The sequence below is a fragment of the Salmo salar genome, chromosome ssa26 (genome assembly GCF_905237065.1).
Source record: "Salmo salar chromosome ssa26, Ssal_v3.1, whole genome shotgun sequence".
NCBI classification, from domain to species: domain Eukaryota; kingdom Metazoa; phylum Chordata; class Actinopteri; order Salmoniformes; family Salmonidae; genus Salmo; species Salmo salar.
This window is the reverse complement of record NC_059467.1, coordinates 2,523,370-2,548,805: the sequence shown is the minus strand read 5'-3', so window position 1 is coordinate 2,548,805 and position 25,436 is coordinate 2,523,370. Positions and strand designations below refer to the sequence as shown.

General features: G+C 40.7%; 1 protein-coding gene across 2 annotated transcripts in view; it reads right to left on the bottom strand.

Moving 5' to 3' along the window:
• The window catches only part of adam9a (ADAM metallopeptidase domain 9a), a 104,021-nt gene that overhangs the window by 20,219 nt on the left and 58,366 nt on the right, over positions 1–25,436 (bottom strand). For both annotated transcript variants that reach the window (XM_014174863.2, XM_014174864.2), the window contains exons 6-10: positions 19,111–19,327; positions 18,946–19,011; positions 15,495–15,566; positions 10,719–10,888; positions 10,254–10,335 (exon numbers count right to left, since the gene is read on the bottom strand). In XM_014174863.2, the coding sequence (XP_014030338.1) occupies positions 10,254–10,335; positions 10,719–10,888; positions 15,495–15,566; positions 18,946–19,011; positions 19,111–19,327 (607 nt within the window). The remainder of the gene's footprint in view (positions 1–10,253; positions 10,336–10,718; positions 10,889–15,494; positions 15,567–18,945; positions 19,012–19,110; positions 19,328–25,436) is intronic.

Genomic DNA, 25,436 nt, shown 5'->3' with positions numbered 1-25,436 from the left:
ATGTAAAATACAGGAGCCAAAATAACTGGTGGGGAGTTTTGAAAGGAGAGAGAGCGCGCGATAGTGTGATCAAAATACACAACATGTAGCCTGCTAATGTACTGAACCTTTTTGGACCTTGTAAACAGTTGAGAATAGACCCATAACCGATCCAAATGGTTGCATAATCAGGCCTAGGCTGTATGCATTTATTTCAGCAAGAAGCATTAAAAACAGGATGTTCGGGCAGTTATTCAAATGTTCCTACATCACTGCAGTTTATATATAGCCCTAGACAATAATTGTGTACTAACTTGATAACAATAACACATTCCTCACTGAACTGTAGCCTAGGTAGAATAATGTTACTGCCTAAAAACGTAGGCCTAATCAATAGTGGAGCTTTGATTCTTGCACTTTGACAGGTTAATATTTTTAGCACTATTAAGCTTCTTAATTTGGCTACACAACTATAGCCTCCATCTTCCAGCTGTTACAGTGCACAATAGGCTATAAGCTATGGACGCAAGACTCTTTACTATAGTAAGTGCACGTTATTCAAACTGATGCTGTGTATGTATGAATTTCTGTGGGCCAAAAATAGGCCTATTTTAACATTGAAAATGATTTTCTCTATTAAATTGAAATATCCATATGACATTGTTACTTGCAAGGATATACCATGACATTTATAATGATTAATTTAATACAACAAACTTTTCAATGTAGTTTTTAAGACATGCGCCCCATAAAAAAGCCTGGCAGCTGTCCGGCAGCCTTCAAGTGTGTAGCTTGTTGTTTATCTTGGCCAATCAAAGCAGCAAAAAGAGTCTCAATGTGTAACAAGTGTAGTGAGAGTTCATTAATGCAATGCAAGACGGAATAAAATTACAGAGTTAAAGTTAGCGAAATGAGAAAGAGTAGACTACAACGAGCAACCTTCAGGTAGGCTGTTGTTTTATTTGAATGGGGTTAAGGTCTCCATTGGCTACTCCAGTTAATACAGGCACTGTTATATGGGATGATAAATGACACTGTCTGCTACAAGTTAGCTGGTCTTGGCTGTAGCGTCTCACTCTCTGCCTCCGTCTGCTCGCTCCCATCTCACCAGGCACCTTTGCAGCAATAGTGCACCAGGCTCTTCCTCACGTAGTAATGCTCAGGTTAAAAACATACATTAAAAAAACATGTATTTTGAAGATCCGGATATCCAACAAAAATTCATGATACTATTTGAATTGTGAAATTATTTTAAATCCTCATCCCTACTCCGTTCTTGTGAAATTCCAGGAAAAGCTATAGGCTACAAAAGCCATAGGACGTTTATTTCATGTATTTTTTATTCTAGACCTAATAGCCTTCACATGGAGAGAAGCAGGCTTGCTGCTGTTAATTGCTGAATGTAGGCCAAATGAAGTCGGGGATCACTTTTGGCTAGGGATAACATTTTAGCATTGCAAATGGTTGCACAGACAGAGAGATGAGCACAGTGAAAAAGATCCAAAGAAATTGACAACCAGTAGAAAAATAGAAATTACTTGCAAAAACACTTGAGCAACGAGGAAATCAGTAACGTAAAAAAGGTGGAGGCTAAACAGCATTTGTTTTTGAATTGCAAAACTTTCCTATAGTGTGGATGCTCGCCAACGTTTTATAGTTAAATTATACCTATCATTATAGTTATCATCCTTAGTGTGGATGCCTGCAAAAAATAAAGGCGTCAGTTTCTATATAATGAAAGGCTGCTTAGTATCTATCGAACAAGAAGCAACTACGCAGAGACATGCACGGAGTATGAGGTGAGGATATTAAAGGAATACTACACTCAAAAACTATGCTAGTATTTTGTTCATCAGTCCCCCGAAATGTTGCATGTCAGCAGTCAAGATGGAGCACTTTCAGTACAGAGAAATAACAGGTATGAGATGTGTTTTACATGATATGATGCATTTGGGAGAGTAATCAGTGGAGTCCCAAAGGAGCAACTGTTAACTCGAAATGACACAATGACAAGGTTCCAGTTTAACAAAGTTTACTATACCATATGAACACACTACAAGGTAGCCATCGCACTCCAGGCTAGGTCCATCAACAGCAAGGTGCACTCTTGACAGAGTGATAGCCCCGTAATAACAGAAATATAGGGATACTTAAAACATGAATTTAACAATCTCCCACTTTTCTTTAAAGACAAATAAAACAACATAATTAAATGTCCAAGGTTATTCAAGTTCCCCATTACAAATGGGTTGTGTGACAAAGTTTTTATTTGTATTACTCAAGCCTGTAGACAAGACCTGATGCTCCTTTTTCAGTCAGACAGTCAGCAAGCTGTTTCTTTGAGGTTGACCACAGAATCCGCTGGGTTCTCTGTGCTTGAATAAGTTCCTTGTTGCTGCTAATCTCAAGACGAAGTCTTTTCTCTGTGACAGACTTGGTTGACTTCACAGCATCAACTAATGAGTAGTTGTCAGTGACACAAACTACAGGTAGAATGTGCCATTTTGTCTCACCAGTGGTAAGCTCTGAGAACAGAGTTGCAAGAAAGATAGCATTGTCAATTCCATCCGCAAGAGCAAGAGTTTCGAGGAAGTGCGCTTCGGACAACCCTTCTGATCCTTTTTGACTGCCAACAGATAGGTGAGAATCTTCCTCCTTCACCCAGATTAGATGTCCACCTTCTGTGCCTCCATCTGTAAGGTTCCCTAGGAAAGCATCACTGAAGTCAACTAGTTTCAACTCTTTTCCAACAAGCTGAAACTTTAGTCACTTGTTGTAATTTCAGTTTACGAACAACTTTGTTTGTCTCATGAATGGTTTGTACAGTGGCGTGTTGTGTTAGATGCCAAGTTGCAACCAATCAAACATCAGGTCTACTCTGTCTAGCAACCCATAGGACAATTTCTATCTTTGACCTCAATTGATCAGCTTCAATTCCACAGAGGGGGGAATTCCTTTGTACGGCTCTTGAAGAATCTATGTGGATGGGTTGAAGATTCTTGATATAGCTCTCCTGTTGCATCAGTATTGCTCCATCAACTGTAATAAACTCTATGCCAACATAACAAAAATTATCATGCTCCTCATGGCCAACCTGGAAAACAGCTTTGAGGTGTGGAATCACAGTTTTAGCAAAGGTCTGTGAGCCACCCCAGATAAAGTCATCAACATGACAGGCAAGTACTCCAGTCACATTGCAGTCTTGATCAAGCCAATAGAAGACTGCAGGATCCACTTGTGACATTTTTTCACCTGTATTCAGCATTGTTGCCTTGACTTTGTTGTACCAGTAGAGTGATGCATCTGCCAGGCCATTCACACACTTTTTTAGTTTCCACAGTGTTCCTTCGCTCTTAGCTTCAGGCTTTCTTTTTTTGTTTTCTTTTTGCAGTTTGCTGCTCGTCCAATGAGGGTTGCTGTATGTGGAATACCACTTTCTCTGTCCATGTATTTAACAGTTTGTCCAGTTTTCAGATTGGAACAACCATGTTGTCTTAACACATGTGGCTGTTGTTGAATGTTTTCCTCATTTGAACGCTCAACAGTATTATCTGTGGCATGGTTGAAGGTCTCTGCTCCATTTCCTGTGTCAGTTTCAGTATCCATATCATTGGATGCGACATCCGGTAGGTTTGTGTCTGTTACTGTGTCCTTTTTGTCATTTTCATTAGGAGACAGAGGGGCTGTTGCTTGAGAATCAGTCTTGTTGATCATTTACTTTCCGCAATCTTGAGTGATGCACCCTGACAATGGTGCGTCCGTGCCTCACAAATATCACCACACCATCTTGGCCAATGTCTACTCCTGGTCCTTTCCACTCGACAGTCAACTCGTTTATAGTACACTTGGTTTCCAGTTTCGTACATCTCATTTTTACATGGACTCTGTGTGATGTCTTTGTCTAAAATGTTTACACAATAGTGGCCTGAGGTAGTACGTTCAAGAGTCACAGGTTGTTTAAACATCACTGCCTTGTCATTTTTTATGTCTACTACAGCCCCTGCCTTCTTGAGGGAAGCTTTGCTTAATAGTAAGGGGATATCTGTAGGGACCACCTCTGTTTCAATGTGACACTTAGTCTGACCAATTTTTGCTGGTATCTTAACTCTCTTGGTAGAATGGACGATTCTCCCATCTCCAAATTTGAAAGCTCTGTTGCTTGGTGTGTCAAACATATTTTGTACTTCTTTCATATTTAGTTCACTGACATAGCTATCAAGCCATTTTGCACCACACACTGTCAGCATGCATGCAGTATCAATCACAGCAGACTCTTAAGGATTCAACTATAAAAATCTCAGTATCAGAAGCAGATTAGTTTGAAAACAGTGTAATGTTACACTGCTCTTCCTCTGTTAGTTTAACTTGTTCATTTTTATGAGGACAGTCTTTAACCCAATGATAAGTGCTTTGACAAATAGCACATTTTGATCTCCTTTCATATTTGTCCAGTGGATTTGTGCCGGGCAATGGCGCCCCCTTCTGGTTGTCTTGAGAACATGACTTGTTGGCGCCTTTTCTCCGCTGCTGTGTAATATGCTGCGTCACTCACTTGCATTCCATCTGTTATTGGCGCGACAGATGTCTTTTCACCAAAAATAATTTTTGGTGCCGACTTCATTGATGCAAAAGTCAGCACAGTACAAGCAGTCAAAGGCAACTGTTTCTCCCTACCATATAGACAGGCAGTATCTAGCAACTTGAAAGCTAACACTGCATCCGGGAGAACCATGTTGTACTTGCGCATCCTATTGTACCTCTGTTCGAAATCAATGATGTAGTCCGTCATTGTAACCGAAATATCTCTCGTAACACTGTCACTGTTTGAATATGCCTCGTAGGCATGGTCTTTCTCTTCTTTAACCTGTTGGGGGTAGGGGGCAGTATTGACACGGCCGGATAAAAAACGTACCCGATTTAATCTGGTTACTACTCCTGCCCAGTAACTACAATATGCATATAATTATTGGCTTTGGATAGAAAACACCCTAAAGTTTCTAAAACTGTTTGAATGGTGTCTGTGAGTATAACAGAACTCATATGGCAGGCAAAAACCTGAGAGGATTCTATATGGGAAGTGGCCTGTCTGACAAGTTGTTGTTCATCTTGGCTCTTTTTATTGAAGACTGAGGATCTTTGCTCTAACGTGACACTTCCTACGGCTCCCATAGGCTCTCAGAGCCCGGGAAAAAGCTGAACGATATCGAGGCAGCGTCTGGCTGAAACACATTATCGCTTTTGGCAAGTGGCCGATCAGAGTACTATGGGCTTAGGCGCGTGCCCGAGTCGACCCCATGCTTTATTTTCTTTCGTCTGTTTACCTAAATGCAGATTCCCGGTCGGAATATTATCGCTTTTTTACGGTTGACATGCTTCGAAGTACGGTAATGGAATATTTAGAATTTTTTTGTCACGAAATGCGCCATGCTCGTAACCCTTATTTACCCTTTCGGATAGTGTTTTGAACGCACGAACAAAACGCCGCTATTTGGATATAACTAGGGATTATTTGGGACCAAACCAACATTTGTTATTGAAGTAGAAGTCCTGGGAGTGCATTCTGACAAAGAACACCAAAGGTAATAACATTTTTCTTATAGTAAATCTGACTTTGGTGAGTGCTAAACTTGCTGGGTGTCTAAATAGCTAGCCCTGTGATGCCGGGCTATCTACTTAGAATATTGCAAAATGTGCTTTCACCGAAAAGCTATTTTAAAATCGGACATATCGAGTGCATAGAGGAGTTCTGTATCTATAATTCTTAAAATAATTGTTATGTTTTTTTGTGAACGTTTATCGTGAGTAATTTAGTAAATTCACCGGAAGTATGCTAGTTCTGAACGTCACATGCTAATGTAAAAAGCTGGTTTTTGATATAAATATGAACTTGATTGAACAAAACATGCATGTATTGTATAACATAATGTCCTAGGTGTGTCATCTGATGAAGATCATCAAAGGTTAGTGCTGCATTTAGCTGTCTTCTGGGTTTTTGTGACATTATATGCTAGCTTGAAAAATGGGTGTCTGATTATTTCTGGCTAGGTACTCTGCTGACATAATCTAATGTTTTGCTTTCGTTGTAAAGCCTTTTTGAAATCGGACAGTGTGGTTAGATTAACGAGAGTCTTGTCTTTAAAACGGTGTAAAATAGTCATATGTTTGAGAAATTTAAGTAATAGCATTTCTAAGGTATTTGAATAACACACCACAGGATTCCACTGGCTGTTACGTAGGTGGGACGATTTCGTCCCGCCGGCCCTAGAGAGGTTAACCTGTTGGGGACCCCTTCCTGTTCTTATCCCGTTAACGGGATTGATTTTGACAACAGCCTGTGGAAAATCAGAGCGCCAAATTCAAAACAGCTAAAATCTCATAATTCCATTTTCTCAAACAATCAACTATTTTGCACCATTTTAAAGATAAACTTCTCGTAAATCCAACCACATTGTCCAATTTCAAAAAGGCTTTAAGGCGAAAGCAAAACATTAGATTATGTTAGGAGAGTACATAGACACAAATAATCACACAGCCATTTTCCAAGCAACTAGATGCATCACAAAAACCCCAAAACACAGCTACCGTAATTTACTGCAACTTTTTTCCCATGCTTTGAACATCGCGGCTTAAACAATGACGCGGCTAATATATGGATTTTTCCCGCTTAACCTCTTACATCTAGACGTTCCGCTAGCAGAACACCTGCTCCAATATCCAATGATGGGCGTGGCACAAAATACAAAGTCCTCGAAAATCCGAAAACTTCCATTTTTCAAACATATGACTATTTTACACCATTTTAAAGACAAGACTCTCCTTTATCTAACCACACTGTCCGATTTCAAAAAGGCTTTACAATGAAAGAAAAACATTAGATTATGTCAGCAGAGTACCCAGACAGAAATAATCAGACACCCATTTTTCAAGCTAGCATATAATGTCACAAAAAACAAAACCACAGCTAAATGCAGCACTAACCTTTGATGATCTTCATCAGATGACACTCCTAGGACATTATGTTATACAATACATGCATGTTTTGTTCAATCAAGTTCATATTTATATCAAAAACCGAATTTACTAAATTACTCACGATAAACGTTCACAAAAAACATAATTAATTTAAGAATTATAGATACAGAACTCCTTTATGCAATCGCCGTGTCCGATTTTAAAATAGCTTTTCGGTGAAAGCACATTTTGCAATATTCTGAGTAGATAGCTCGGCCATCACAGGCTAGCTATTTTGACACCCACCAAGTTTGGCACTCACCAAACTCAGATTTACTATAAGAAAAATTGGATTACCTTTGCTGTTCTTTGTCAAAATGCACTCCCGGGACTTCTACTTCAATAACAAATGTTGGTTTGGTTCCAAATAATCCATAGTGTTATCCAAATAGCTGCGTTTTGTTGTGTGTTCAAGACACTATCCGAAGGGTAACGAAGGGTGACGCGCCCGGCGCGTTTCGTGACAAAAAATGTCAAAATATTCCATTACTGTACTTCGAAGCATGTCAAACGCTGTTTAAAATCAATTTTTATGCGATTTTTCTCGTAAAAAAAGTGATAATATTCCCGACCGGGAGTCGTTGTTTTTGTTCAAAGACTGAAAATGTAAACATGGAGTCGTCTCGTGCACGCGCGCACCAGTCTCATTGTTCTCAGATCGACCACTTACCAAATGCGCTACTGTTTTTCAGCCATGGCCTGCAAAGTCATCATTCAACGTTCTGGCGCCTTCTGAGAGCCTATGGGAGCGTTAGAAAATGTCACGTTACAGCAGAGATCCCCTGTTTTGGATAGAGATGATCAAGAAGGCCAAGAAATGGTCAGAGGGCGCTTCCTGTTTGGAATCTTCTCAGGTTTTGGCCTGCCAAATGAGTTATGTTATACTCACAGACACCATTCAAACAGCTTTAGAAACTTTGGAGTGTTTTCTATCCAAAGCTAATAATTATATGCATATTCTAGTTTCTGGGCAGGAGTAATAATCAGATTAAATCGGGTACGTTTTTTATCCGGCCGTGAAAATACTGCCCCCTATCCATAAGTTAAAAAAAAAAATTCTTCCAAAAAAACACTGTGACATGCTCAGTTTTTTGGCGGCATGAAGCTTTCATTAGACCAATGAAATTGCCGAACGGGTTAAGGTCAAACAACTTTTTTTTTTACTGTTTAGATTAAATCGAGCGCTCTCAAACTTCCCATCATTCTGATTACGGTAGTCATTTTGTCACCCTCATCATGGCAAAGACACGGAGAAATGCATATGATGCAGCTTTCAAGTTGAAGGCGATTGATCTGGCTGTTGGAAAAGGAAATAGAGCTGCTGCACGGGAGCTTGGTCTTAATGAGTCGATGATAAGACGTTGGAAACAGCAGCGTGAGGAATTGACTCAGTGCAAAAAGACAACTAAAGCTTACTGCTAATTTTTAATTTTTTGTTACAAGCCGTGTTTCGTTAAAGCCTATTTATATTTGTTACAAGCCGTGTTTCGTTAAAGCCTATTTATTTTTGTTACAAGCCGTGTTTCGTTAAAGCCTGTGTAAAGTTAATTTGTTTCAATGTACCGGTAGGTACCTGCGGCTTATAGACTGGTGCGGCTTATTTATGTTCAAAATATAAAAATAAATTCAGTGGGTGCGGCTTATATTCAGGTGCGCTCAATAGTCCGGAAGGTACGGTAAATTATGCACTAACCTTTAACGATCATCAGATGACACTCCTAGGACATTATGTTTCACAATACATGTATGTTTTGCTCGATAAAGTTAATATTTATATCCAAAAACAGCATTTTACATTGGCGCGTAATGTTGAGAAATGTTTTCCCTCCAAACCTCCCGATGAATCAGCACAATGAGCACACATATTACAGAAACACTCATGAAAATGTTTGATCAATATAGAAGTGTTATGCACAGAATTATAGATACAATTCTCCTAAATGTAATCGCATTGTCAGATTTCCAAAAAGGTTCACGGTGAAAGCAAATTTGCAATAATCTGAGTACAGCCCAGATGACACTAACAACTAGCAAATAGAAAACCGCCATCTTGGAGTCAATAAAACTAACAAATTACATTATAAATATTCACTTACCTTTGATTATCTTCATCAGAAGGCACTCCCAGGACCCCAGCTCCACAATAAATGTTCGATAAAGTTAATTTATATGTCCAAATAATCAATTTTGTTCGCGCATTAGGTTCACTAACCAAATCCACAACGCGCATGCTTACTTAGTCCAGACAAAAAGTCAAAAAAGTTATACTACAGTTTGTAGAAACATGTCAAACGATGTATAGAATCAATCTTTAGGTTGCTTTTATCATATATCTTGAATAAAATTCCAACCGGACCTATACGTTCTCTTTAGCAGTGAATATGAACTCAGCTCGCTACCAAGTCATTGCGCGTGACTGAGCCCATGCCTTGTAATGGGACACCTACTTCCTAGGGCTGTAATTCCCATCAAATTCACCATAGAATCCTCAAACACTGTTCGAAAGACTGCTGACATCTAGTGGAAGCTTTAGGAAGTGCAAAATGTACTCTAACTCACTGTATACAGTCAAGGCAATCACTTAAAAACTACAACCACAGACTTTCCACTTCCTGCTTGGAATTGTCTCAGGTTTTTGCCAGCCATATGAGTTCTGTTATACTCACAGACACCATTCAAACAGTTTTAGAAACTTGAGTGTTTTCTATCCAAATCTACTAATAATATGCTTATTCTAGTTTCTGGGCCAGAGTATTAACCTGTTCAAATTGGGTACGTTTTTCATCCGGCCGTGAAAATACTGCCCCCTAGCCCCAATTAAGAAATACAGAATCCAGTGCTCTGATCAAAGTTCCCATACAATCATCCTTGTTCAAATCCTCAAATTCCAGTGCTGTATCTCTCGCTCTTCCCTCGAGCGATAATACCACCGCAAGTGCTTGCTTTTTCGCATCCAGATTAGTAATCCGTGTCCAGATTCCAAGTTCATTTTTCCAACTTTCATACGACCTCTTTTCGTCGAAGCGAGGTGGCACATTGTAGTTATTAGCCATCCTCTGCTACCAATGTTAACTTGAAATGACACAACGACAAGGTTCCAAAGTTTAATATACCATATGAACACACTACAAGGTAGCCATCGCACTCCAGGCTAGGTCCATCAACAGCAAGACTTCCTGCGCAGGCGTACACCTGACAGAGTGATAGCCCCATAATAACAGAAATATAGGGATACTTAAAACAAGAACTTGTCAGCAACTTACTGCGTTGATCCCACCCCCGTGACTCCGCGAGCAGACCGTGCTGACAAAGGCCATCCCAGCAGTGCCCCCAAAGCTCTTCTTCCTGGAGAGATGAAAAATACAAAGAGACTATGTTGCGAGAGACATAATAAACCCAGTGATAAATTACTATTTTGTCTCTCCTGGGCCCATGTTCATCAAGTGTCTCAGAGTAAGAGTGCTGATCTAGGATCAGGTCCCCCTGCCCATGTAATCTTACTTATTATGATCGTAAAGGCAAGACTGGTCCTAGATCAGCACTCTGACTCAGAGAAGCTGAATATGAACCCTGTATTCTATGAGGTTAAAGGATAACTACACTCAAAAATGATTAATACAATATTTTTTTTGAAGGCAGCAGTTAAGTTGAAGCACTTTCAGTAGAGAGAAAAAAACTGATGATGATGTATAATGCCTCATATGATGCAAAACTGTACAGGGACTCACAGAATGAGCTGGGCGCTGTCATGGCGTCGCCGTGGCACCAGCTCCTTCTCCCTCCACTGGACAAAGCGGCTGAGCACCTCCCCGGCGCTGCCCTCCATGCTGATGGGGTTCCCGTTGGCCCAGATGTCCAGGCCCACTAACACCACACGAATATTTAGCTCCACGTACATCTGCATGTTACAGAGAAATGGGAAGAACGTCACAAATTGAGACAGATCTATAGACACACCTAGGGTGTCATTTTCGTGCTAAAAATACTGTGTCATGACGTGGCCCTCTTTGGGTATAGCGAGTACCCTCCCCTTCTCTCCCACCACCTCTCTCGCCCTCCTACCCAGGTTCTGTTATCTCAGGTCATAGATTCCTGGAGGAGACTCCTCAGGGCCAGGCAGTATAGAGAGAGAGAGTTTCACAGTAGAACAAAGGAACTTCTTTCTACATCACAGAACTTGAGAACTGAACAATATCCATGTTTTGGAGAATGTGTAAACGGTCGGTGGAGAAGATAGCTACGACCTTTCCGTTTTGTTTCATGTTGTGACCTCATGGAAAACGATACAGCCACATTACCATAACTCTGTTTATACAGGAGCCTCCGTTATGAGGTTTGCATCTAATTATTGTATAAAATGAATGAGTAAAGATGAAACTATTTGTGAAATTAAGTAACGTGATTTTAAACCGTTAATGTGAGAGAATTGTATTCCCTTTAAAGTTTAACTAAGTCATTGGCCAGGCCCCATGAGCACAGACATTGATCTGGCGTCATGGGACAGCCCTTTTCTAGTGTTCTGAATAAAACCCCCACCTGAAGAAATCCTCTTTAGACCACGCGTACCTCAGTAAGCTGAGGGGGCGAAGGTTTGAGTAGAGACCACAAAAAACTTCAGTAGAAGCTAAGGTTGTAATGGTTGTTTAATTCCTAACCATACCACATGGAGCATTGGTGACACTGGTGGAAATGGTTAAACTCTGAGACTATCGATACCGACAGAATAAGAGCAAATCTTCGATACTAATTACTAGTCCGCGGCTAGGAATTATGTACCATGGATTGCGAAGACCGACAACCGCCGAAACATCTATTCTATAAGAACATTTCTGAATGGGACTCTAAAGTATCCATTCTAACCACAAAAGACTTCTTGGAAGCAGATGGAGAGACGAGCGGATTAACTTTCCAACAGAAAGACAGACGATTCCAACAGAGATCTCTGACGACACACTGAGCGTAAATATATATTGATTGCAATGATTCCCGAATGAGTGAGCGTTCATGTGCAAAGGATTAGCATTTCAATTAATGATTATCAACTGTGTAGTGACTCTTGTCTTTCACGCCCTTCTCAGTCCACACCCACTTCCCTTTGTCCACCAAGCCATCATATCAGCTTAGCCCACTAGAGAACCTCCCCTATCATTTCCTTGTAACCATATCTACTGTTTGTTTATGCATTTCTGTGATTACTTAGTTGGTTAGTAAATAAATGATTAAGACAATTGATTTATGGATGATTTATAAAGGCTGGGTTTGTGCAGATCACCAACAATTTATGATGTTTGGAATGAGACTAAAGAATAATTCATTAATTAGAAGACTAATTGACCAGATATTAAAATATCTGAAGTTATATTAGGAAAATTATAACTTTGTAATCTGAAGATTTTCCTTAGTGCCCCGACTTCCTAGTTAATTACATTTACATGATTAGTTTAATCATGTAATAGTAATTACAGAGAATTGATTTGATAAAATAACAGTCCTCACTTTAATGATGCCAAAGACATGACAACTGTTAACCTTTATCTCATAGTGTGATCAAGAATTAAAATGAGGCAATTTTTTACTATACTAGCATTTATTATTTTATTTATTTATTTTATTTCACCTTTATTTAACCAGGTAGGCAAGTTGAGAACAAGTTCTCATTTACAATTGCGACCTGGCCAAGATAAAGCAAAGCAGTTCGACAACATACAAAAACACAGAGTTACACATGGAGTAAAACAACATACAATCAATGATGCAGTAGAAGAAAAAAAATAATAAAATAAGACTATATACAATGTGAGCAAATGATGTGAGATAAGGGAGGTAAAGGCAAAAAAATGCCATGGTGGCAAAGTAAATAAAGTACAGCAAGAAAAACATTGGAATGGTCGATTTGTAGTTTGAAGAAAGTTAAAAGATAAAATATAAATAATATGGTGCAAAGGAGCAAAATAAATAAAATAAATAAATACAGTAGGGGAAGAGGTAGTAGTTTGGGCTAAATTATAGATGGGCTATGTACAGGTGCAGTGATCTGTGAGCTGCTCTGACAGCTGGTGCTTAAAGCTAGTGAGGGAGATAAGTGTTTCCAGTTTCAGAGATTTTTGTAGTTCGTTCCAGTCATTGGCAGCAGAGAACTGGAAGGAGAGACGACCAAAGGAGGAGTTGGCTTTGGGGGTGACCAGAGAGATATACCTGCTGGAGCGCGTGCTACAGGTGGGTGCTGCTATGGTGACCAGTGAGCGGAGATAAGGGGGGACTTTACCTAGCAGGGTCTTGTAGATGATCTGGAGCCAATGTGTTTGGCGACGAATATGAAGCGAAGGCCAGCCAACGAGAGCGTACAGGTCGCAGTGGTGGGTAGTATATGGGGCTTTGGTGACAAAACGGATGGCACTGTGATAGACTGCATCCAGCTTGTTGAGTAGGGTATTGGAAGCTATTTTGTAAATGACATCGCCGAAGTCGAGGATTGGTAGGATGGTCAGTTTTACGAGGGTATGTTTGGCAGCATGAGTGAAGGATGCTTTGTTGCGAAATAGGAAGCCAATTCGAGATTTCACTTTGGATTGGAGATGATTGATGTGAGTCTGGAAGGAGAGTTTACAGTCTAACCAGACACCTAGGTATTTGTAGTTGTCCACAAATTCTAAGTTAGAACCATCCAGAGAAGTGATGCTGGACAGGCGGGCAGGTGCAGGCAGCGATCGGTTGAAGAGCATGCATTTAGTTTTACTTGTGTTTAGGAGCAGTTGGAGACCACGGAAGGAGAGTTGAATGGCATTGAAGCTCGTCTGGAGGGTTGTTAACACAGTGTCCAAAGAAGGGCCAGAAGTGTACAGAATGGTGTCGTCTGCGTAGAGGTGGATCAGAGATTCACCAGCAGCAAGAGCGACATCATTTATGTATACAGAGAAAAGAGTTGGCCCAAGAATTGAACCCTGTGGTACCCCCATAGAGACTGCCAGAGGTCCAGACAGTAGGCCCTCCGATTTGACACACTGAACTCTGTCAGAGAAGTAGTTGGTGAACCAGGCGACGCAATCGTTTGAGAAACCAAGGCTACTGAGTCTGCCGATGAGGATGTGGTGATTAACAGAGTCAAAAGCTTTGGCCAGGTCAATGAATACGGCAGCACAGTATTGTTTCTTATCGATGGCGGTTACGATGTCGTTTAGGACCTTGAGCGTGGCTGAGGTGCACCCATGACCAGCTCTGAAACCAGATTGCATAGCGGAGAGGGTGCGGTGGGATTCGAAATGGTCGGTAATCTGTTTGTTGACTTGGCTTTCGAAGACCTTAGAAAGGCAGGGTAGGATGGATATAGGTCTGTAGCAATTTGGGTCAAGAGTGTCACCTCCTTTGAAGAGGGGGATGACAGCAGCTGCTTTCCAATCTATGGGAATCTCAGACGACACGAAAGAGAGGTTGAACAGGCTAGTAATAGGGGTTGCAATAATTTCGGCAGATAGTTTTAGAAAGAAAGGGTCCAGATTGTCAAGCCCAGCTGATTTGTAGGGGTCCAGATTTTGCAGCTCTTTCAGAACATCAGCTGAATGGATTTGGGAGAAGGAGAAATGGGGGAGGCTTGGGCGAGTAGCTGTGGGGGTGCAGTGCTGTTGAATGCAGTAGGGGTAGTTAGGTGGAAAGCATGGCCAGCCGTAGAAAAATGCTTATTGAAATTCTCAATTATAGTGGGCTTATCGGTGGTGACAGAGTTTCCTATCCTCAGTGCAGTGGGCAGTTGGGAGGAGGTGTTCTTATTCTCCATGGACTTTACAATGTCCCAGAACTTTTTAGAGTTGGAGTTGCACGAAGCGAATTTCTGTTTGAAAAAGCTAGCCTTGGCGTTTCTAACTGCCTGTGTGTATTGGTTTCTAACTTCCCTAAAAAGTTGCATATCGCGGGGGCAGTTCGATGCTAATGCAGAACGCCACAGGATATTTTTGTGTTGGTTAAGGGCAGTCAGGTCTGGGGAGAACCAAGGGCTATATCTGTTCCTGGTTCTAAATTTCTTGAAAGGGGCATGCTTATTTAAGATGGAGAGGAAGGCATTAACATAAGAGTAAAAAAAAAATACATAAAGCCCCTCTTTATAATGCAGATTGTTAAAGAAAAGTTTCAATCACGCTGCCAGATTATAATGAGGTTTATAGTACGTTTTGCACTATGCACAATTCCTATGCAATATGAATAGGTCCCGTGTGGCTCAGTTGGTAGAGCATGGTGTTTGCAACGCCAGGGTTGTGGGTTCGATTCCCACGGGGGACCAGTACGGGGGGAAAATTTTTTATGAAATGTATGCATTCACTACTGTAAGTCGCTCTGGATAAGAGAGTCTGCTAAATGACTAAAATGTAAAATGTTGCATCTAAACACAATCTTTTCTTGGAATTGGCTTGTTTGGTATTGCAAACGTTGACTGCAACTCATACCATACTGAGTCGGAGGGTATTTCACCCTGATTGAGCACTTGTAGTATGCATTCTTTTTTGTATACTTACACTGTCAATGTAGTTTGCAAGATGAATCATCTCGTCTCGCACTGCAGTCTCATTCCTGTGCATGTAGGTGAACTGTAGAGGGAAAGGACAGAAGTGAGCATTGGCTAGAGTTTCCTGAAGGCCTCATTCAAAAAGTCTAAAACGGATTGGGCCAAAAGTTCTTAAGCCCAATGGATATTTCAACTAGCCTGGGCATCATGTTTGTGCAATCATGCCACTCCTTGTCATATCTTTGGCATATGGCAAAGAGTGGAATGATAGCAAAAATAGGTCTGGTACCCAGGCTAGATTTCACACAGGCCATCAAGAAATGAAAAGATCAAGGGTTTTTTCTTGATCAAAAAGGGGATTAGGTGGTGGACGTGGTAATGGGTGTGGTCAGACAGTCGCAGCCGAGGACGGTCAGCTGTCCGTCCTGTCTCCCTGTAGCGCTGTCTTAAACGTCTCACTGTATGGACATTGCAATTTATTTCCCTGGCCACATCTGCAGTCCTCATGCCTCCTTGCAGCATGCCTAAGGCACATTCACGCAGATGAGCAGGGACCCTGGTTATCTTTCTTTTGATGTTTTTCACAGTCCGTAGAAAGGCCTCTTTAGTGTCCTAAGTTTTCATAACTGTGACCTTAACTTCATCGGGGTAGGGGGCAGTATTTTGACGTCCGGATGAAGAAGGTGCCCAGAGTAAACTGCCTGCTACTCAGTCCCAGAAGCTAAGATATGCAGATTATTAGTAGATTTGGATAGAAAACACTCTGAAGTTTCTAAAACTGTTTGAATGATGTCTGAGTATAACAGAACTCATATGGCAGGCAAAAACCTGAGAAAAAATGGTTTGTAGTTTTTCAAGTGATTCCCTATCCAGTATACAGTGTCAATGGGGTAATTTTGCACTTCCTAAGGCTTCCACTAGATGTCAACAGTCTTTAGAACATTGTTTCATGCTTCTAGTGTGAATGGGGAGACAATAAGAGGTCCTGGAGTCAGATGACAAAGAATGACATCAGTGGCGCGCACTCCCGTGAGAGTAAGCTGTGTTCCTTTTCTTTTTTGAAGACAAAGGAATCGTCCGGTTGGAATATTATGGAAGATTTATGATAAAAACATCCTAAAGATTGATTCTATACATCGTTTGACATGTTTCTACGAATTGTAATAGAACTTTTTTGACTATTCGTCTGAACTAACTGCGCAAGCACAGTGGATTTGGATAACTCGACTGAACGCACAAACAAAAAGGAGGTATTTGGACATAAATATGGACTTTATCGAAACAAATTAACATTTATTGTGGAACTGGGATTCCTGGGAGTGCATTCCGATGAAGATCATCAAAGGTAAGTGAATATTTATAATGCTACTTCTGAGTTTTGTTGACTCCACAAAATGGCGGGTTTGGTTTTGTGACTGAGCGCCGTACTCAAGATTATTTCAAAGTGTGCTTTCGCTGTAAAGCTTTTTTGAAATCTGACACAGCGGTTGCATTAAGGAGAAGTGTATCTATAATTCTTTGAATAACAGTTTAATATTTTATCAACGTTTATGATGAGTATTTCTGTAAATTGATGTGCTCATTTACCGGAAGTTTTGGGAGGCAAAACATTTCTGAACATTACACGCCAATGTAAAATGGGGTTTTTGGATATAAATATGAACTTTATCGAGCAAAACATACATGTATTGTGTAACATGAAGTCCTATGAGTGCCATCTGATGAAGATCATCAAAGGTTAGTGATTAATTTTAGCTGTATTTCTGGTTTTTGTGACACCTCTCCTTGCTTGGAAAATGGCAGTGTGGTTTTTCTTGTCTCGGCGCTGTCCTAACATAATCTAATGTTATGCTTTCGCCGTAAAGGCTTTTTGAAATTGGACAATGTGGTTGGATTAACGAGAAGTCTTTAAAATGGGATATAATCGTTGAATGTTTGAGAAATTTGAATTATGAGATTTCTGTTGTTTTGAATTTGGCGCCCTGCTATTTCACATACCCCAGAGAGGTTAATTGCCTACCGTCTGTAAGCTGTTAGTGTCTTAACAATCGTTCCACAGGTGCATGTTCATTAATTGTTTGTGGTTCATTGAACAAGCATGGGAAACGGTGTTTAAACCCTTCACAATGAAGATCTGTGAAGTTATTTTGATTTTTACGAATCATCTTTGAAAGACGGGGTCCTGAAAAAGGGACATTTCTTTTTTTGCTGAGTTTATTTTTAAACAATACAGATCTCGTACAACGCTGTGTACCACCTCCTTCACAGAACAGAGCAAAATGTCTCTAACCAGATTAGAAAGAGGAGCCGTATCTCAGACTGGCCAATAAAAAGCTAAGATTAAAATGGGCAAAAGAACACAGACACTGGACAGAGGAACTCTGCCCAGGCCAACATCCCCTTCACTGTTGACATTGAGACTGGTGTTTTGCGGGTACTATTTAATGACGCTGCCAGTTGAGGACTTGTGAGACATCTGTTTCTCAAACTAGACCCTCTAATGTACTTGTCCTCTTGCTCAGTTGTGCACCGGAACCTCCCACTCCTCTTTCTATTCTGGTTAGTGCCAGTTTGCGCTGTTCTGTGAAGGGAGTAGTACAGAGCGTTGTACGAGATCTTCAGTTTCTTGGCAATTTCTTGCATGGAATAGCCTTCATTTCTCAGAACAAGAATAGACGGACAAGTTCTAGAAGAAAGTTAATTGTTTCTGGCCATTTTGAGCCTGTATTCGAACACACAAATGCTGATGCTCCAGATTCTCAACTAGTCTAAAGAAGGCCAGTTTTATTGCTTCTTTAAATCAGAACAACAGTTTTCAGCTGAGCTAATACAAATGCAAACGGGTTTTCTAATGATCAACTAGCCTTTACATTTTTTTTAAAACTTGGATTAGCTAACACAACGTGCCATTGGAACACAAGAGTGATGGTTGCTGATAATGGGCCTCTGTACGCCTATGTAGATATTCCATTCAAAAATCAGCCGTTTCCAGCTACAATAGGCATTTACAACATTAACAATGTCTACACAGTATTTCTGATCAATTTGATGTTATTTTAAACGGACAATTTTTTTTGTTGCTTTTCTTTCAAAACAAGGACATTTCTAAGTGACCCCAAACTTTTGAACGGTAGTGTATATAGGTACATTATCTTATCTAAATAATTTGTTAGATTTGAGTAGTTTAAGTTTACACTGAAATCTTTCTTCCATAAAAATTATAATTAAAAAAATAAATTGTTTTGTTTTACACTTTATTGATTAAGACAGCCCGAAAAAACAAGTATGTGTAACTGCAGTCCAATATTGCGACCGGAGTTTGGGCGAGTGGGTGTATGGAAAGCGAATCAGCTAATTGGACAGATTTGTTGTCACTCAAGACCGTTTTGTGTGGTAAGAGATTTTAAATGATGTATAAAACACAGTCGTCTAGGTTTATCAGTCATTGGACATTCACTCACCCTCTCATTATCCACCACCAGGAGCAGCTCTACATAGTGTGGCTGGAGCAGCACTGCCCGCTTTCTCTGAAGGGAGAGAAAGCACATACAGTACCATAAGCAGATAAATCAGCACGAAGGCACAGGCACACTTAGCACGCACACATACACCCTGTGGTAACTCACCCTGAGGAGGTGGCTGACAGGCTGTTTGTGTGTGTCAGAGTGGGTTTGATGGTCTGAGTGGTCCTGTTCAGATGGGGCTAGTTGTTCCGTGTGTGGAGTGCCACACACCAGCGGCTCCGACACCACGTCCTCCAGCCGGTACACTAGGTGCTGGAAGTCCGAGGAAGACACCAGCGGCTCAATCCCATAGCTGGAGTTGTCCATGCGGAGCACCCCTCTGGAGGTTCAAACACAAAAGGCTGATCACACCAGGGTCATAAGGGGTCAATATTATTCATTATAAACTAAATGCTGATTGGTTAAAAGGCTGTGAGATATCAGATTGTATACCATTGGTATGACAAAACATGTATTTTTACTCTTCAAATTATGTTGGTAACAATATTATAATAGCAATAAGGCACCTCGGGGTTTGTGGTATATGGGCAATTTACAACGGCTAAGGACTATTTCCATGTACTCTGTGTTGCATCCTGCACAAGAACAGCCCTTGGCCGTGATATATTACCCATATACCACACTCCCTCTAACCGTATTGCTTAATTACACCATGGCATTGTTGAATACTCATTTCTGATGGGCTTGAATGGCATTCGAGAGCGTCCATTTTGTCCCTATAATGCATGCTATATCAGCATGGTAGAATTCAATGGCTATAGCTCATTGTTACATGTTCAATGTTTGAGCTGTTTTTGAATGCAAAAGTCAAAATGAAAACATTGGCTTTGTTGAAGTAGATGTTCATAATAGCAAACTAGGACTGATACTTTGGTTAGCTAAACTAGCAAGTCTGTTTGTTTGGTTACCAAGGCAACTACTGCAGCTATATAGTAATCTCGCAAGCTACTTCAGTGGATGTTGACAAGTCCGGGTAGTCCAGTAGGGGAATGGCACATACATTTAGAACAGAATAATTGGCCGTTTTAAGAGGAAGGTTAGTACAGGTTCTTTCCTAAAGATAATCAACTAACAATCATTTAAGTAAAACGCAAAATGTTCCACACCCACAAAACATTGCCTAAACTGGCTTGTCCTTGCTGTGATACGAAAGCATGATCATATGTTGTGTGGGAGGTAGGTGAAAAGGACAACAACAAATAACAGCTTGAAAACTGAGCCTGTTAATTACAATTTAGGCCAGGCACTACAAACTGAAATTACATTTTTGCCTCTACCTATACATTATGAGATTTGTTGGTATTCTGGTCCATTAATTAGTATTTTTCAAAAAAGTACACATTAAAAAAGGTCAAACACTTGATGAAAATGTATGTTATCTTTAGTTAATCATACAATCATCAACATTTTAATGAATGTTAAACACTTTAAAATGGACATCAACTCAGCAAAAAAAGAAACGTGCCTTTTTCAGGACCCTGTCTTTCAAAGATAATTCGTAAAAATCCAAATAACTAAACAGATTATTGAAATCTTCAGGATTGACTGACCTTCATGTCTTAAAAGTAATGATGGACTGTCGTTTCTCTTTGCTTATTTGAGCTGTTCTTGCCATAATATGGACTTGGTCTTAAACCAAATAGGGAGATCTTCTGTATACCAACCCTACCTTGTCACAACACAACTGATTGGTTCAAACGCATTGAGGAAAGAAATTCCACAAATGAACTTAACAAGCACACCTGTTAATTGAAATGCATTCCAGGTGACTACCTCATGAAGCTGGTTGAGAGAATGCCAAGCGTGTGCAAAGCTGTCATCAAGGCAAAGGGTGGCTACTTTGAAGAATCTCAAATATTATATGTATTTTGATTTGTTTAACACTTTTTGGTTACTACATGATTCCATGTGTTATTCTCATAGTATGATGTCTTCACTATTATTATTACTACACTAGAACACTAGAAAAACCCTTGAATGAGTAGGTGTGTCCAAGTTTCAACTGGTACACCACACACACAAAAAAAATTGGGGTCACTTAGAAAAGTCCTTGTTTTTGAAAGAAAAGCATTTTTTTTGGTAAATGACTATTGTAGCTGGAAACAGAACATTTTTTATGAAACATCTACATAGGCGTAGAGGCCCATTACCAGCAACCATCACTCCTGTGTTCCAATGGCACGTTGTGTTAGCTAATCCAAGTTTATCATTTTAAAAAGGCTAATTGATCATTAGAAAACCCTTTTGCAATTATGTTAGCACAGCTGAAAACTGTTGTGCTGATTAAAGCAGCAATAAAAATGGCCTTCTTTAGACTAGTTGAGTATCTGGAGCATCAGCATTTGTGGGTTCGATTACAGGCTCATAATGTCCAAAAACAAAGACTTTCTTCTGAAACTCATCAGTCTATTCTTGTTCTGAGAAATGAAGGCTATTCCAAGAAAATGCCAAGAAACTGAAAATGTTGTATAACGCTGTATACTATTCCCTTCACAGAACAACGCAAACTGGCTCTAACTAGAATAGAAAGAGGAGTGGGAGGCCTCGGTGTACAACTGAGCAGGAGGACAAGTACAAGTACATTAGTGTCTAGTTTGATTAACAGACGCCACCTCACAAGTCCTCAACTGGCAGCTTCATTAAATAGTACCCGCAAAACACCAGTCTCAACGTCAACAGTGAAGAGGCGACTCCGGGATGCTGGCCTTCTAGGCGAGTTCCTCTGTCCAGTGGCGGTGTCCTTTTGCGTATCTTAATCTCTGATTTTTATTGGCCAGTCTGATATATGGCTTTTTCTTTGCAACTCTGCCAAGAAGGCCAGCATCCCGGAGTCACCTCTTCACTGTTGACGTTGAGACAACATTAACAATGTCTAAACTGTATTTCTGATCAGTTTGATGTTATTTTTATAGACAAGGACATTTCTAAGTGACCCCAAACTTTTGAACGGTAGTGTATATATTCTTATACTAAAATGGATAAAAAAAATATTTTTTCCTCATCAATCTACACACAATACTCCATAATGACAAAAGCAAAAACAGGTAATTATTTTGCGCTAATTTCTTATATAAAAATATTATAATAAAAAAATGAATTTAATATCACATTTACATAAGTATTCAGAGCCTTTACTCTGTACTTTGTTGAAGCACCTTTGGCAGCGATTACAGCCTCACGTCTTCTTGGGTGTAACGTTGCAAGATTGGCACAATTGTGGAGTTTCTCCCATTCTTCTCTGCAGATCCTCTCAAGCTCTGTCAGGTTGGATGGGGAGCATCGCTGCACAACTATTTTCAAGTCTCTCCAGAGATGTCCGATCGGGTTCAAGTCCAGGCTCTGGCTGGGCCACTCAAGGACATTCAGAGACTTGTCCTGAAGCCACTCCTACATTTTCTTGGCTGTGTGCTTAGGATCGTTGTCCTGTTGGAAGGTGAACCTTCGCCTCAGGATGAGGTCCCGAGTGCTCTGGAGCAGATTTTCATCAAGGATCTCTCTGTACATCTTTGCCTCGATCCTGACTTGTCTCCCAGTCCCTGAAAAACATGCTGCTTCCCCGTAAGGATGGTGCCAGGTTTCCTCCAGACGTGACGCTTGGCATTCAGACCAAATAGTTCAATCTTGGTTTCATCAGACCAAAGAATCTTGTTTCTCATGGTCTGAGAGTCCTTTAGGTGCCTTTTGGCAAACTCCAAGCTGGCTGTCATGTGCCTTTTACTGAGGAGTGGCTTCTGTCTGGCCACTTTACCATAAAGGCCTGATGGGTAGAGTACTGCAGAGATGGGAGAACCTTCCAGAAGGACAACCATATCCACAGAGGAACTCTGGAGCTCTGTCAGAGTGACCATTGGGTTCTTGGTCACCTCCCTCACCAAGGCCCTTCTCCCCTAATTGCTCTGTTTGGCCGGGCGGCCAGCTCTAGGAAGATTCTTGGTGGTTCGAAACTTCTTCCATTTAAGAATGAGGGATGCCACTGTGTTCTTGTGGACCTTCAATGCTGCAGACATTTTTTTGGTACCCTTCCCCAGACCTGCGCCTCGACACAATCCGGTCTTGGAGCTCCAAGGACAATTCCTTTGACCTCATGGCTTGGGGGGGTGGGGGGGGTGTTTATAACTGCTTTTGCTTCGTCATTATGGGGTTTGAACCCTGCTCTCCGGTGGGGAGGCCTATTTGAGAGCACCTTGTTTTACTACTAAACCACAGGCTTTGAACACCGTCCTGGTAATCTTGACAGCTTAAATCCCCCAACCTCTCAAGTCCAGTGTTGTCACTTTTTATAACCGAACACTAAAAAAAAGTAATTGTTCTTGCAAATTTGCTGCAAACTACACTGAAAAATATATGCGCAACATGCAACAATTTCAGTTCATATAAGGAAATCAGTCAATTGAAATAAATTCATATTCATAACGCTATGGATTTCATATGACTGGGAATACAGATATGCATCTGTTGGTCACAGATACCTTAAAAAAAAGGTAAGGATCAGAAAACCAGTCAGTATCTGGTGTGACCTTGTGCAGTGCGACATCTTCACATATAGTTGATTATGGCCTGTGTAATGTTGTCCCACTCAGCTTCAAAGGCTGTGCGAAGTTTCTGGATATTGGTGGGAACTGGAAAACGCTTTCGTACACACCAATCCAGAGCATCCCAAACATGCGCAGTGTGTAACATGCCTGGTGAGTATGCAGGCCATGGAAGAACGAACATTTTCAGCTTCTAGGAATTGCGTACAGATCCTTGCAACATGGGGCTGTGAATTATCATGCTGCAACATGAGATGATGGCGGTGGATGAATGGCACAACAATGAGCCTCAGGATCTTGTCACGTTATCTCTGTGCATTAAAACTGCTATTGATAAAATACAAATTGTATTTTGCAATTGTTGTCCATGGCTTATGCCTGCCCCATACCATAACCCCACCCTGTTCACAACATTGATATCAGCAAACCGCTCGCCCACATGACACCAGACTCTATGTCTGCCATCTGCCCTGTACAGTTGAAACTGTGATTCATCCGTGAAGAGCACACTTCTCCAGCATGCCAGTGTCTATCGAAGGTGAGCATTTGCCCACTGAAGTCGGTTACGACGCCGAACTGTAGTCAGGTCAAGACCCTGGTGAGGACGATGAGCATGCAGATGAGCTTCCCTGCAAGGATTTTTGACAATTTGTCAGAAATTCTGAGGTTATGCAAACCCACAGTTTCCTCAGCTGTCCTGGTGGCTGGTCTCATATAATCCAGCAGGTGAAGGGGCTGGATGTGGAGGTCCTGGGCTGGTTATACATGGTCTGCGGTTGTGAGGCTGGTTGAACATAATGCCAAATTCTCTAAAATTACGTTGGAGGCGGCTTATGGTAGAGAAATGAACATTAAATTCTATGGCAACATCTCTGGTATACATTCCTGCAGGCAACATGCCAATTGCACGCTCCCTCAAAACTTGAGACATCTGTAGCATTGTGTTGTATGACAAAACTGCACCTTTTAGTGTGGGCTTTTATTGTCCCCAGCACAAGGTGCACCTGCGCTTCTTCATATGCCACACTAGTCAGATGAATGGTTTAACTTGTTAATGTGCAATATGTGTATGGAACATTTCTGACATCTTTTATTTCTCCTCACGAAACACTACATGTTGAGTTTATATTTTTGTATAGTATAAATAGTGTGCAACAAAATGTCGGCAGAAGTTTCCAAATGTATGCCACTAGTCGTGAATCTGGGGCACACGTGGCAACAATATGTATTGCCACTTGCAGGAAACATATCCCCAGAAGCCATTTCTTGTGAACACGAGTTTGAAAACCAGTAACTGTTAACGACCAGTCAGGTGGAGAAGAAAAATTTGTTGGAAACTGCAAACCAAGCTAGCTATCTAGCTACCTACCGAAGTTGTCCAAGTTATTCAACTTCCAAACAACTCTTAAATTGTGTTAGGTAATTGATACGTGGCTAGCAATGTCATGTTTTATGGGATAGAGTGCAACACTTTTTGTTGCTATATCAATCTGTCACCACCACTAACTGGCTAGCTAGTGTTAACATATTTGAAGTTTCAAATGTTATTAGTAGTATGTAAAGATATGCATGGTATACATCGTCCAACAAAATGCGTTTTTGCAGGTTCCTCAACAACATAAATTATGAAAAATAAGAATACAAAATGTTGCAAAATGTATGTGATAGCTAGCTTACTCACTAATGATTTGCTTAAACACTGATATTTGTAGGTGTTAAGTTGCTGTCTTTTAGCTAATACCAATAATATGCATGCCAATATGCTAGTGTCACTGTTCAGTAGCATGTTAGCTAGCACAACAGCTAAGGTAGCAACAATATGAGCTGACTTGACATCAAAGCAAACTTTCACTTTTGCAGATGGATACTCTCCCCCTACCTGTGGTGTTGGAAGAG